This window comes from Trifolium pratense, linkage group LG1 (assembly GCF_020283565.1).
Source record: "Trifolium pratense cultivar HEN17-A07 linkage group LG1, ARS_RC_1.1, whole genome shotgun sequence".
Classification (NCBI taxonomy): Eukaryota; Viridiplantae; Streptophyta; class Magnoliopsida; order Fabales; family Fabaceae; genus Trifolium; species Trifolium pratense.
Window position 1 is genome coordinate 38,968,008 of NC_060059.1, and position 15,072 is coordinate 38,983,079.

At 32.1% G+C, this 15,072-nt stretch overlaps 2 protein-coding genes across 9 annotated transcripts; both read left to right on the forward strand.

Moving 5' to 3' along the window:
• Nucleotides 1–385: 385 nt before the first annotated feature.
• LOC123916087 (F-box/FBD/LRR-repeat protein At1g13570-like) lies at nucleotides 386–10,381 on the forward strand. 8 transcript variants are annotated; one of them, XM_045967473.1, is made up of 7 exons: nucleotides 387–620; nucleotides 735–787; nucleotides 1,392–2,264; nucleotides 2,343–2,498; nucleotides 2,832–4,740; nucleotides 4,893–5,049; nucleotides 5,620–5,695. In XM_045967473.1, the coding sequence occupies exons 2-5, from the start codon at nucleotides 785–787 to the stop codon at nucleotides 3,147–3,149; spliced, it is 1,350 nt and encodes a 449-aa protein (XP_045823429.1). In that variant the 5' UTR covers nucleotides 387–620; nucleotides 735–784; the 3' UTR covers nucleotides 3,150–4,740; nucleotides 4,893–5,049; nucleotides 5,620–5,695. The 8 variants fall into 8 exon arrangements, with proteins under 8 accessions (XP_045823398.1, XP_045823429.1, XP_045823440.1 ...); XM_045967484.1 differs by having other exon boundaries at nucleotides 739–787; XM_045967457.1 differs by having other exon boundaries at nucleotides 735–2,264.
• Nucleotides 10,382–11,604: 1,223 nt separating this feature from the next.
• On the forward strand, nucleotides 11,605–14,573 carry LOC123893946 (ervatamin-B-like). The gene is made up of 2 exons (XM_045943790.1): nucleotides 11,605–11,818; nucleotides 13,934–14,573. Exons 1-2 carry the CDS (start codon nucleotides 11,605–11,607, stop codon nucleotides 14,521–14,523), a joined length of 804 nt encoding a protein of 267 aa, XP_045799746.1. The 3' UTR covers nucleotides 14,524–14,573.
• Nucleotides 14,574–15,072: the final 499 nt, after the last annotated feature.

The window sequence follows — 15,072 nt, forward strand, 5'->3', positions numbered from 1 at the left end:
TCAACCCTTCGGTTAATATCCACCGAAGCAACCCTACATTCGGTTCGTGGATACCGAACGATGTCAACACCACGTTCGGTTCGCAGTTACCGAAATGTTTCAAGATGTCAAAAGACTTCGGTTTTTATAAACCGCAGTACCCCCCAAGGGTAAAAACGGAAATTCAGGGGGTATAAAAGAAATGAGGGGGGTCGGGAGAGAAAACTTCATCTATGATATGAATGTAGCTTTCAAAAGAATTGATTTTGTCAAAAAGGATTAGTGGTGCATCTTGTTCCTTTTTGCCTTTCACTCTCATGTAATTAATTTTGATATAAAATAATAATAAAGAAATAAAGAAATCTAGCAAATATTTAATGATAAGAATTAATCCCAACCCTTAAAATAATTAATCCCAACTCTTATGTCTATGAACGATGAATTAAGTGATTTTACTCTTGAAATTTGAAAGTGTCGTACAAAGTTTGAGCCAACTTGGTAACCGAATTGAATCCTATCATCGTCACCACTCTCACCATGAATTGAAATATTGAATCCTTCGTGTGAAGGATGAACCCTAACCCCTTTTCATCTCAATTATTTTGAATCTCAAATTGGGACCAACACCCTTTGTTTTTTGGGTAAGAAGATCTTTGGTTATTCATTTCTTCATCACATTGCAATGCTATTTTTCTTATCTTGTTTATTATTATTTTTTTTCTCAAATCAATTATTGATGTTTTTGTTTGTTGTAGATAGAAATCACATTCCAAAGATTATTGGGTACTTTTCCTCGAACGCAACAATGGTAATTTCTCAAACTCTTCTATCCTGAAAATACAATATGCCTTACATCATTGAATTCAATATATTTATACTTAAAACTATATTTTTTTTAATGGGAAATGTTAATCGGTGACCCGAGGCAATGGTTAAAGAAATAAAAGTAGTAATATATAATCTTGAAAACAGTGCTTTCAATGCCTTAAAATTTTAATAAAGAATTTTTTCTACTTAAAACTTTTGTTTTTGTTTCCATTCTTGTTTCCTTAACCATTCCCCGGGCACCGTTTAGCATGACCTTCTAATTTAACGAAGTTACATTAGTTTGAGTTTCAAGATTCTCTATGTTAAGAAATCTCATGTCGGTTGTGAGTGTCTGTGTCTGGTTATGTGAGTGTCTGGATAAAGTAGAGGCAATTCTCACCTTACAAGTCGGTTTTGTAAGGATGAGTAACTCATATCCAGGCACTCTCACAATCGATGTGAGACTTCTTAACACTCTCAATGGACCTACCTAGCTATGATTCTTGTAAACATACATAGATACATATATACACTAACTAACATAGTTTGTTTTGATAATTCGTGTATGTACTCTCTATTTGAATATGAATATATCTTATCTAAAGGGAAGAAAACAAACAAAGTCTACTCGCCGAAAACTGACTGGCGCGTGCACGGAGCCAGATAGAATTAGTTGCTTACCAGGTCACATAATAGACAGGATTCTGTCACATTTGCCAATTAAGGAAGCAGTGAGAACAAGTGTATTATCCAGCAAATGGATGAACAAATGGTACACAATACCAAATCTCGTGTTTGATAGAAAATGTATCTCTGCCATAGCTTCTGAAGACCCTTTAGTTTTTGAGAGCAAGTATTTGAAAATTGTTGATCATGTACTTTTACTTCATACTGGGCCAATCAACATGTTCAAGTTCTCTGATTGCGGTCGTGATTTCATTAGTGAGAGTGTTGTGACTGATATTGCTCGGTGGATTCGTCATCTAATCGGAAGGTCTATTAAAGAGCTTGTGTTGGAAGTTGTTATAGAGGAACGCTATAAGTTTAAGTTACCTCGGTGCTTATTCTCTTGTCAAAGTTTACAACGTATAAAATTATATTCTGGTTGGCTTAAACCTCCAACAACGTTTAAAGGCTTTAGGAACCTAAAAATTCTTGAGCTATATCACATTACAATAACTCAAAATGCTTTGGAAAACTTGATATCAAGCTGCCCTATACTTGAACATTTGACATTGATAGGTCTTGACGATCTAACTGAAATTAAAATTCATGCACCAAATCTGAAGATTCTTGGCATCCTCGGTGAATTTGTGGATTTTAGCTTTGAGAACACTTTTCAATTAACCGAGTTAAGTTTGTTGTTTCACTCTCAAAGAAATCAAAGTAGATTGAGTGGATGCTCAAGCAATTTGCTCAAATTTTCTGCTCATCTACCTCACATACAACACCTTGACATTAGTAGCGGTTTTTTGAAGGTAAAATGTTCAAGCATTTCAACGTTGAATTTCAATGAACTGCAATCTGATTTGGAGTCATTCTTTTGTTTTGTTCAGTATTTGGCTGCAGGTGTTGTGCCAGTAATGCTTCCTACACCATGTATCAATTTAAGATTTCTTTTCATGTGCATAAGGTTCAATGACATGAATGAAGTTTTGGCTGCTCTTTGTTTGCTTAGAAGCTCGCCTAATCTTCAAAAATTAGAAATAATTGTAAGTACTCATATTGTTTGGTCTGATTTTTCTTTTCTTTCTAATTTGTGGTTGGACTTGCACATCTTGTTTTTGTTTTTATGGTCTCTAGAATTTGCAAACCATTTGCTTGTCATGTCTTGAAACTTGGAAGTTTGTCTCTAAGACTCATAGATGTGAGTTATGATGATTGCTAAGAGAAGTTATGAATCACGATTCAAAAAGAAGTTACGAATCATTTACAGTTTAGATAGAGTTAGTTTCATTTACAGTTTGTCTCTTCTTTTGTCTTTATTAATCTATACGATATCTTTAGAGTTTTAAAATGCTCTATGTAACTCTTATTGCATGTAGGCAGAGCATGGGAAGCAAACTATCCTGCCAACACCCGACTCCTATTGTTGGGAAGAAATCTTTTCGGGGCCAGCCGTTCCCATCTCCGTTCGACATGTGAATATAGAGGGTATCTCTGGCATCAAATTCGAATTAGATTTTATCAGATTTCTACTTATGTATTCTTCTGTGCTAGAAAAAATGATTGTGAAGCCTGGTTTAAACGTCAGACCTGAGTTGATGACAGAACTAATCCGGTTCAAGAGAGCATCGGGACAAGCTGAAGTTATTTACAATGGGGAAGACTCTGTTAATTACGGTGGGGAAGACTTTCCGTAATGTTTTATATCCTCCTCAAATATTTCTTTTTGTTTATCTAGTACAAGTGTTAGATTTTAATTATATTCCTCTTATACATTGTGATAGGCATTATCTAGGTCATGATCCTTAAGGATTCTACAGTCAACCAAAACTTTTCATCAGATATACTTCATTATATATATCTGTAATGCTTAAAGGGGATTAGCATAGATTAGCATTCTAACATGCCTCTTTAACATTCTGCTGTCAACGTGATCATCTTTAACATGCTTCTCATCATTGGTAACCTTAGTGACAGTACTATGGTTTCATCATGCATGATTGGAGATTGCCAGATGACCTATTTTAAAAACTTTTTTAATTTTAAAATAACACATCATCAAACTTAATGTTTGGATATTTTAAAATAAACTGAGCGAAGCAAAATGGAATGGAGTGGATTTCATTCCGTTGTTTGGATACTCTATGTTTAAATAGAATATTATTTCTATTCTATTTTTTGAAAACTGGGCGGAGCAGAATAGGTTATAAATTTTATCTTTTCGAAAAAATACTATTATTATGTAAAATATATTAATCGCGTTCTATTCTATTTTCTCTTTGGGTGTTATGAATAAAAATTGCATGGTTGGGCCTCTTGAGTTCTAAAAGGATGACCTTCTAGTGGTAATCACTTCATTTTGCTTTCCTTATAACAATCATCTTGTTATTGCTATTGTTGATTAGCAAATTTAATCCAATATATTAAAGCACACATGTTTATTAATACATGGAATAACATATAGTTATAATTTCATAAAATTTGAAAAAATGAGAAAACAAAAATAAATTGAAACATAAGGAATATAGTTAAAGAGACGGTGAAAATTAGGAGGAGGAAGTGATTGAGAGGATGCTTCTGATGAAAACCGTCAAGCAGACAAAATGCTGAAATAAAAGTTAAACAAATTAGTAGGAACAATAAAATAACATTAAAGTAATCAATAAAAAATATCTATAGTTTAGAGTTTTAAAATTTGAATTTTTTTTTATAAGATATAAGAACATAACACGTACCAAAGATTATGATTATGCAAAAGCAAAAAAAACCCTTTGGTATGGAGTTGTTGAAGAAATCAGCAACGGGACGGACGAAAACAACAACGGAAACAACAACAATGGTGACAAGTAAGTGAAAGATGATGGTAGAGTAAACTTTCCGAATGAAGGATAATCTCTCCACGTCCACGTCTCCTTCTACAGCCATTTTCACTATGCAACTGCAACTTCAATGCTGCTGCAGAGGACGAAGGTTTGTAAGAGAATATCTTGTTGAATTCAAAGATATTGGTTATGGTTATATAAATGCCTCAATATATTTTTTTCTTAACAAAATCCACTAAGGATTCAAATTTCTAATCAAATCTTTTAAGGGTTATTATGTATCAAGTTTGTTAAAATCATTGGTAAATTTGAGGGTATTAGCTTTGACAACACTCCTCAATTGGCTAAGCTAGTTGTTGATCAAACTAGTCAAAGTAAATCGCATGGATGCTCTAGCAATTTGGTCAAGTTTTTCGATCAGCTACCCAACATTGAGATGCTACTGATTATTTCCTATTTTATAAAGGTATAATGCTCAAGCATATGAATGTTGAAAGTAACTCAAACATTGGTGTTTAAGCTTTCCCCACGCCCACCCCCCTACAATTTTATGATGAACCAAAATCATGTGCATGCAACGCCTGATATGTTTAAAGTGACTCTTCTGTTTTGCTTCAGTATTTGTTTGCAGATGCTGTGCCAGTAAAGCTTCCTACACCCTGTATCAATCTAACAACTCTTTTGCATAAGCATAAACTTTAACGACTTGAAGGAAATTTTGGCCATTCTTTGCTTGCTCAATAGCTCGCCTAATCTTCAAAGATTCGGAATCTATGTGAGTACCCCTTTAGCTTGTGTTGACTTTGCTTTCCTTTCTTTTTTCTGGTTGCACTCGCACATCCTGTTTTAGTTTTATGTAAAGTTATTAAGCTCTACAATTTGCGTATCTTTTTTGCTTTAAGCATTTGTCTAGTCTCTAGTCTTACTAGTCTTATAAGACTATAGACTAGTGTGTGAGTTACAATTGCTAAACCATTCAAAATTGTGTATGTGATCCATTGGAGAATAGATTATAGGAAGGTGGTGGCTGCAGATTTTATGATAGTTACTATGCATTTCTTATGCTTAATCTCTGCAAAGGTATTTAAGTTTACTCTATCAATGTATTTTTTGAGTTTTCACTTAGCATTTCTTATGCTTGGTTTATTATTATTAATGTCACATTTTGCTTCATTAAAAATTTAAAATCAATTGCAACTTAGATATTTAGTTGCAGAATTATTAGATTAGTGTCTATAAATTAGAGACTTGTGTACCTCGTTTTAGAGTTTTAATATGCTCTAAGCTATCTTATGTGTATAACATTTTCCATTTTGATCCATGAATTTGTAAAAATTGCGTGTAGGCACGACTCGAAGAGCTCGCTGACCATTTATCGCCTGTCTCAAATTGCAACTTGTAAAGATACAAGACATATCAGGTACCAAATCTGAATTAGATTTTATCATATTTATACTTCTTTATTCACCCTTGCTCAAAAAAATGATTGTGAAGCCTGTTATAAACGTCACGTCGGAGTTGATGACAGAAGTAATCCGATTCAGGAGAGTGTCGGACAAGCGGAAGTTATTTACCTTATGAAAGACTCTTCATAATGTTTTTTATTCTCCTCAAATCATCTTGTGTATTATGATGACTTATGACAATATATTAAGGCCAAATACATGGGTCTTTTTTTGCGTTCGTTGGAATTGCCTTGAAAATGAATGCAGGAAAACAGAGTATGGGGACTGCCCTGCGCTAGTCGCAGACCCCCTTGCGCCAGGCGCAATACGAAATGGAAATTTTTTTGGTGTTTTCTGCTGTGAGCTGCGATACTAGGGTGGGGCTGAGGGTGGCCACGGCCCTCCCCCACCCCAAAAAAATAATTTTTTATAGGTATATTATTAATTCAAATATATTATTGATGATTTTAAGAAATTCTATACACGTATTTGTACAAATATTAATGTAAATATTTGTTTAGAGTTTATTTTTAATGACTATAAGAAACTCAACATATATATTAGTTCAAAGTATTAGTGCAAATATTAGTTTATATTCTATTATTGATGATTTTCACTCTGTATATATAGGTAGAGTATTATTTTTAAGTTATATAGTTTAATTTTATAATAATGAAGTTTGATTTTGTTCGTCCAAAAATAACGCATATCTAATTGAATTTATAATATTGAGTAAAATTAACTGAACCAACCTATATAAATAAGTTCTGGGTTCGATCCCCAGCTCATTTTAAACCAAAAAAAAAGAGTATATAAATATGAACATAACATCTTATTTGCTTAAAAAAAGTCTTATTTGAACACAAATTTGACCAACATATATTTTTATATATAATATTATTTTGGTATTTAATTTGTATATTAAAAAAAATTGTGGCCCCCCCCAAATTATTTTTTTCCGGTTCCGCCACTGGGCGCAGCCTTGCTGCTATAAATGCTATTTTGTTTTTCTGCTGCATTTTTTGAGAGAGAAGGAGGCGAAAATTAGGGTTTTTGATCCAATATCAAGTCTAGAAGCAAGAGGGTTTATCTTGGGTTATTTCTAGTGTTTGAATCTCTTGTCACGGGAGGAGATTCGGGAAAAGGGTAGAATTTAGGAAAACTCTAAATTCTTGCAACTCTTGCATTCAATCTTTGTAATCAAGCTTTCATTGATAGTGAAACGGAGTCTCTCTTCCCCAGACTAGGTTGTTATAACCGAACTGGGTAAACAATTTATTCATGGCTTTTATCGCTTTTGGTAGTGTTAGCTTTTGTTGATTTATTCCTTATTCTCATTCATTGTTGATTTGTTTGTTTCAATTCATTTGTCCCACACACTAAGTATTATTGGTGTGATTTTTTGGTTCGAATTCACTACAGCGTTTGTAACCGTCATGCCTTTTAAGTTTTTTTTGTAAGAGTTGGATTTTTAAGTAACAAATAACTGTTTTATGTTTGTAACTTGTTGCACGATTACCCTTCTGATTAACTTCCGTTAGCTTGTTGCACTATTATGGTTAACGTTAACTTCCACCATGGTAGGTATTTTGATGAAAAAGTCACATATGTTGGAGGAGATTAACTGAAAAGGTAACCGTGCAACAAGTTTTTTTAACGGAAGATAACTGAAAGGGTAACGGTGCAACAAGTTTGAAACTTAAAGACCAGTTATTACCTAAAACACTTAAAAGACCATTAAACCATTCTTTTATAGTAATCACAGTATTTATAACAAAGTTTGAATTTGGAAGAGTAGATAGTTGTGCTATTTTTTACTAACTGAAGTTACATTTGTTTGAGTTTCAATGTTCTATCTACGTGGACTTAACTATGATTCTTGTATACATACATAATGTACACTAACCTAGTTTGCTTTCTTTTTTTTCTTGTATGTACCCTTTGTTTCAATACGAATATATCTATCTAAAGGAAGAAAACCATCAAAGCTTAGCCGCCTAAAAATGACAGACATGGAGTCAGATAGAATTAGTTGCTTACCGGATGATGTGATAGATCAGATCCTCTCACTTTTGCCAATTAAGGACGCAGGGAGAACAAGTGTTTTATCTAGCGAATGGAGGAAGAAGTGGTTAACACTATCAAATCTTGTGTTTGATAGTCAATGTGTATCTTCTGCATCTTCGGAAGACCCTTCGGTTAGCAAGATTAAATTTTTGAAAATTATTGACAATGTACTTTTACTTCATTCTGGGCCAATCAACAAGGTCAAAATCTCCGCCGGTTATGATCTCATTGATATGAACTCCGTGGCTGATATTGATCGGTGGATTCTTCATCTAACCAAAAGGTCTATCAAAAAGCTTGTCCTGGACTTTTGGTTAGATGAACCCTATAAGATACCTTGGTGTTTATTCTCTTGTCAAAGTTTACATTGTTTAAAACTATATTGGTGTTCACTTAAACCTCCAATGAAGTTTGAAGGCTTTAGGAACTTGAAAAGTCTTTATCTAGAACAGGTAACAATGACTCAAGATACTTTTGAAAAATTGATATCTGGCTCCCCTCTGCTTGAAAAATTGATATTGTGGGATCATAATGGCTTCACCCAAATTAATATTCACGCACCAAATATCAAGTTTGTTCAAATCATGGGGAAATTTGAGGATACTAGCTTTGACAACACTCTTCGATTGGCTAAGCCAGTTGTTGATCAAACTAGTCAAAGTAAATCGCATGGATGCTCTAGCAATTTGGTCAAGTTTTTCGATCATCTACCCAACATCGAGATGCTAGTGATTATTTCCTATTTTATAAAGGTATAATGATCAAACATATTGAATGTTGAATTTGACTGTAGGAGTAACACAAACATTGCTGATTTAAAGTGACTCTTCTGTTTTGCTTCAGTATTTGTTTGCAGATATTGTGCCAGTAAAGCTTCCTACACCTTGTATCAATCTAACATTTTTTTCCATATGCATAAACTTCAATGACTTGAAGGAAATTTCGGCTGTTCGTTGCTTGCTCAATAGCTCACCTAATCTTCAAGCATTCACAATCTCTGTGAGTACTCCTTTAGCTTGTCTTGACTTTGCTTTCCTTTCTGATTTCTTGTTGCACTTGCACATCCTGTTTTAGTTTTATGTAAAGTTATAAAGCTCTAGAATTTGTATATCTTTTTTGCTTTAAGCATTTGTCTAGTCTCTAGTCTTACTAGTCTTATAAGACTAGAGGCTAGTATGTGTGAGTTACAATTGGTAATAGAATTTATGAATATTCAAAAATTGTGTGGCTTAGACTTGGTTACATTCGAAATTGAGTTACTTCAAATTATCAATAGCACAGTTGATGATAAATCCACTATCATGACTTTTCATCTGCTGTCATCTACTAGCATGGATGTATCGTGTAGGCTTTGTTAGAATATTATGATAGTATGTTAATCTCTGTGAAGGTATTTAAGTTTACTCTATCAAAGTATGTTTTGAGTTTTGATTCTTTGTTTTGCCTTAGCATTTCTTATGCTTCGGTTTATTATTAATGTTCCATTTTGCCCCATTAAAAAGTTAGAATCAATTGCAATTTAGATAGTTAATTACAGAATTATTGCATTAGTGCTCTATAAATTAGAGACTCGTGCACCTCATTTTAGGTTTTAATATGCTCTATAGCTATCTGATGCATATAACATTTCCCATTTTGATCCATGAATTTGTAAAAATTGCGTGTAGGCACGACTTGAAGAGCACGCTGACCATTTAACGCCTGTCTCCTATTGTTGGGAAGATATCTTTTTGGAGCCAATCATCCCCCTCAAATTGCAAAGAGTAAAGATACTAGACATATCCGGTACCAAATCTGAATTAGATTTTATCAGATTTATACTTCTCTATTCACCCGTGCTCGAAAAAATGACTGTGAAGCCTGTTTTAAACGTTACATCAGAGTTGATGACAAAACTAATCCAATTCAGGAGAGTGTCGGGAAAAGCTGAAGTTATTTACCTTGCGAAAGACTCTTCATAATGTTTTTTATTCTCCTCAAAATGCAAATTGACTTTGTCTTGCATTGATGTTCTTCACATATCATGATAGTTTTATATATTTTGGCTTCAACGTTAATTGGATTTAACTATGAATTCGATAGTTTAGTTTGTTTTAATTTCTCTTCTTCTTTTATATGTATTCGGCAGTTAACAAACACTTAACTTCTTTTCAAATCAAGGGAAGGCTATTAGTTGTACAGAAACATTCAAAACACTCAAGTTAACTACTTCAATGCAGCAGTTATATCATGTCTCTTTCAAAAGGGTAAAAAAATGAGAGATAGATATAGTGGAAATGTAGAACTGATTGGATCCATCTTCATTTTGGATGCGCTACCATGTTTCTCTCTCTCGCCCCACGAATCCACTTAATGCTAGAACTGACTCCGAAATAGATTAAGTGGCCTAGTGTGCCGGATACTTGTGGTGAGAAAAAGAAAAAAAAAAAATCTCTTTCGTGTAGCATATATGAAGAAAGAAAGAATATATAATTTCAAAGGCTTGATTTGCCAATTACCGAAGGCTTGATTTTACTATACATAAGGATTTAGCGGTGTAGCTTATTACATGTTATATTGGATTAATATAAAAAAATAATAATCTTATTCCACTTATTTTGATGAATTAATTATCAATAGCATTCTAAATTTCTATTGTCTTTTTTCTTTTCTTTTGATATAAAGCATTGAAATAGGTTATATTTTTTTTTTCCGGGGAATTGAAATGGCTTTTAGGTTTAAGTACAACGCGGCACATGACTGGCCAACCATTTAAATCAAATTTAATTAATAAGTCTTTAGGGTATGGTGGAACCACACATGTCACATGGGAAATAAGTCCAAATTCAACCAGCCACATGATTGCTATTTCCTTACAAAATTTGACCTATATTATTACGAAAATGCTAAACAATGCCCCCGGAACACTGATTAAGGATATCAAAATGGAAATTTTATCTTGAAAATTGTGAATTCAATACCTTAAAGATGTAAAAAGTTATTATCTCTCATCATTAATTTTGTTCTTTCTTTCTTTTTTTAGTATGCTTAACTAGTGCCCCGGTGACACCGTTTAGCATGACCCATATTATTATAAGGGAAATGTAATTTTGGTCTTTCAAGTTTTTCAAGTTTTACAGTTGTGCGGTGTTAATTCTCTAAATTTTAAATGTTCGATTTTAATTTTTAAGTTATAAATTTGTTCGATTTCAGTCTCCTAAATTTAAATTGCTCGATTTTTCCCTCCAAATTCATCCCATTTGGAATTTGTTAGTCCTCGTTAACTTTTTATAATTGTTCGATTTTCCCCTCCAAATTTATCCCATTTTGTATTTGTTAGTCCTCATTGACTTTTTATCATCGCTCGATTTTTCCCTCCAAATTCATCCCATTTTGTATTTGTTAGTCCTCATTGACTTTTTATCTAAAAATCATATATATATATAGTGATAATAGAATTAAAATTAACTAAAAGGAGAGAAATAAATCATTTTTCACTTTCTATCCCTATATACTTCCTCAATATAAGTTGCGTCAATTGTTCCTTTAATTCACATCTCCTTTTCCAAAATCAATTAACATCGTGATCATCCTCTTATGTACATTTTTCTACTAAAAAGAATATGAATTTTTGCATCATCATAATAATCTCGTTGGCATGTGCTGCATGCCCTGCAGCCGTGTCTCTTACGTTCTTCTCTGAATCATCAATTGATAAAATTCATCATCAATGGATGATTAAATATGGTCGCATATATGCAAATACTTCTGAGATGGAAAAAAGAAGGATAATATTTAAGGAGAATTTAAAATTTATTAAAAAGAGGAATAAGATGAACATGGCTGCAGGCAAGAATTATACATTAGGCCTTAACGATTTTTCCGATTTAACCACTGAAGAATTAATTTCATGTTCCGGCATAAAGAATATTCCAAGCGAACTTGCTTCCTCTAAAACAGTATTTTTCAACATGAGTGTCGATAATATTCCAATGACCGTTGATTGGAGAAAACGAGGAGCTGTCACCTCCGTTAAGAATCAAGGCACTTGTGGTAACTATATTATGGTACTTCTACTCAATTTTTTTTATTAAAAATGTTTTTTTTTATCAACGCCTAACTATGGAGTTGGGATCCTCTCTACATTTCATATTCTTTTCATTTCTTCCCTTATCAAAGTTTTTAAATATTTTGAGGTGTATGAAAAATATTTGAACCTACTTGTGTTTGTTTGGGTAGATTTACAAAAGAGAGAAATAAGATAGCAAAGAAATTAGCTATTTCTATGGTTTGGATGATGAGAGAAATAAGGAAAGAGAGAAATATAATGGTTAATAACTGCCAAAAATAAATCTCTCCATATTAGGAGAGATTTGTGTGACAAGAAATGAAATAAACAATTTTACAACAATACCCTCATTCAACTAATTTATTTTTTTGTAGAAAAGGGTAAATTTATTATTTTCTCATTTTTATTAATTTCTCTCTTCTCATTTTTCTATTCATCCAAACCATATAAAATTTCTATCCAATTTCTCTTCTATCTCTCTTCTCTCTTATTTCTCTCTTCACTATTTCTCTCTTCCCTATCTCTTTGACATCCAAACATAGTATAATGTTACACTTTTGCATTTATTCCAGAACTATATAATAACGAAGGAAATAGAAATAATAGAAAATGAAGAGGATTCTAACTCCTAACCATAGTGGCTTTTTTTTTAATATGTTTGTTTCTACGTTGTTTTATATTCTTTTTGTCCTAAATTATAAGGCAAAAAATCACATTTGTTAAGAAAAAAAGTTTGTCTAACACAATATTTCACATATTACACATGTTAAAACAACGTAGTAAAAATAATAACTTTTTATCGAAAAATAACAATTATTTATTAAAAAGTTATGCATATAATATAAAATGCACAAATTACGATATAAACTTACTAATTCGAATTTTTTAATATGTGCAAATTTGCACATGATAATAGAAAAACCCTAAAAAAATTGTTTTTTTCCTTATAAATATAAATTGGAAAGTATGCATTTATATACTGTTTGGCATCACAAGTGCTTTTTTTTTTAATATATTTGTTCTTTTCAGCATAGCTGGTTTCCAAATTTATTAAAGTCTTGTTTTGGCATTTTAATGACCAATTTTTTTAACATAAACAGTTTAATAATCAAGTTAGTGTTTGTTCTTTACTGCTACAGTGCTACTCAACACCAAAGCATCATTCATTCAATGTCATATTTTGATTTTCACCGTTTTTTCGATTTTATTTATGTGTTTTTTTGGCTATTTTTTCGATTTTCATTTTCATCGTGTTCCTGGATTTATCAAGGAAGCTATTTTTTCTATTTTGTTAACGAAACAACTTTCTACAGTAATTTTGATTTTTTTTTCTCACTCAATACATGTTAGATTTTGATGGACACCGATGTTTTGATGTTTTAACTTTTAACACACCTTCATAAACAAGTCTTAATGGTGACAACCACAGGCATCTTTTCCGCAAGTGCGACATGTGTGACGGCATAAAACCTTATAAAAATAGGGGCCTTTAAAAAAATATAGGGTAGTACGTTGTATTGGTAAATGAGAGGTATAAAACTAGAGATTACAAGTTTCCAAATGAGAGATTGTAAAGTTCAAATACCTGAGATTCTTGCTGATAAAAAAAATTACCCGAGATTCTCTTTATTCTAAAATGATGAATTTATTAGTTACAAAATGTTCCTAAAAGAGAATTTTTATACTGTGAATAAATTTATAGCTAATTGTTATACTATAGTTTTATCAAATAGAGAGATGTGTAATAGAGATTGTCTTGTTTATCAATTTTTTTTTATATTTGTGAAAAAATGATTGTTTTTTTAGGGTAGATATTATTTGTAATTTAAATCGTTGACATTTTTTTTTTGATTTTTTTGTATTTTTTTCTTTTATTAAAGCCAATTTATAGTTATTTTTAATAATTGCACAAGGTCTCCAAAAAGTTAGAGACGCCCCTGATGACAACTGACAAGTAGTTGAATGCACATACAGATATTTAAAATACATAGAAAGATAATAATTAAATAGTATATTTTTAGTCAAAAAAAATATGTTATATATTTCTATTATTATTATTATTAATAATAATATTATTTGGGTGAATCAATGTGTTGCAGGAGGTTGTTGGGCTTTTGCAACTGTAGGAGCTATAGAAAGTTCTTGGAAAATAAAAACAGGTAATTTGATCTCATTGTCAGCCCAACATCTGATTGATTGTGATTCGCAGAGTAAAGGGTGTCGTGGTGGTTATCTTGATACTGCCTTTGAGTTTGAAGCAACATTTGCTGATGGTATTCCTAGCGAAGATGATTATCCATTCAAAGGAATTCAACAAGCCTGCCGTGATGATTTTAAGCCCTCAGCGGGAATCAATGATTTTCACTTTGTACCTGGTGGAAGTGAACAACAACTACTACAAGCTGTGGCACAACGACCAGTAGCAGCTCGAATCGCCTCTGGTCCTGAAATTCATGCTTACAAGGGTGGAATTTATTCAGGATCATGCGGACCATTTTTGAACCATGCGATTGTTATAGTTGGTTATGGGATAAGTGTTTATGGGCAAAATTATTGGATAATCAAGAATTCATGGGGCAACGTTTGGGGTGAATCAGGCTACATGAAATTAACAAGAGGAACCGGATCTCCAGAAGGTCATTGTAGCATTGCTGCTGGATATTCTATTTATCCCACTCTCATGTCTTGAGATTTCCTCTACTATCTCACCATAAAGTACTTTTATATTAATGGTTTAAAGCAAATAAAATTAAGTTTTCTATTATGTACTAAGGCTTATTAATTGTATTTATATTAAAATTCACCCTATTCAATTAAAGGAAATTAAGGATTATTATATGTTATATTACTCCCTCCGTCCCACAATGAGTGAATCAGTTGATTGTGTCACGCATGACATTGCATAACTTTGACAATTAATATTTTTAATTGTATAATAGTAAAAATTATAAAAATATGATATTTTGAAAATACTCATCGAAATGAATTCAACAACATCGTATATGCTAATATTTATTTTTATTTTTTAGTAGAAAAATAAGATCAAAGTAAGATATGTGAACAGTGTATATAGTCAAAATGACTCACTCATTTTGGGACGGAGGGAGTATATGTTATATGTTATACAAATGATTAATTTCTTTGTAGTGGTAATAGTGTATAGATTTATTTTTAATTTTGTTTTTTGTAATAATTCAAAATAAATACATACTCATTTCATTTTGATTTAAATTATTAC

Coding starts and splice junctions, on each gene's coding strand:
- LOC123916087 (XM_045967442.1), top strand. CDS start 1,371: ATGAATATATCTTATCTAAAGGGAAGAAAACAAACAAAGTCTACTCGC. Junction 2,499..2,831: donor TTCAAAAATTAGAAATAATT/GTAAGTACTCAT, acceptor TATTGCATGTAG/GCAGAGCATGGGAAGCAAAC.
- LOC123893946 (XM_045943790.1), top strand. CDS start 11,605: ATGGCTGCAGGCAAGAATTATACATTAGGCCTTAACGATTTTTCCGAT. Junction 11,819..13,933: donor TAAGAATCAAGGCACTTGTG/GTAACTATATTA, acceptor AATGTGTTGCAG/GAGGTTGTTGGGCTTTTGCA.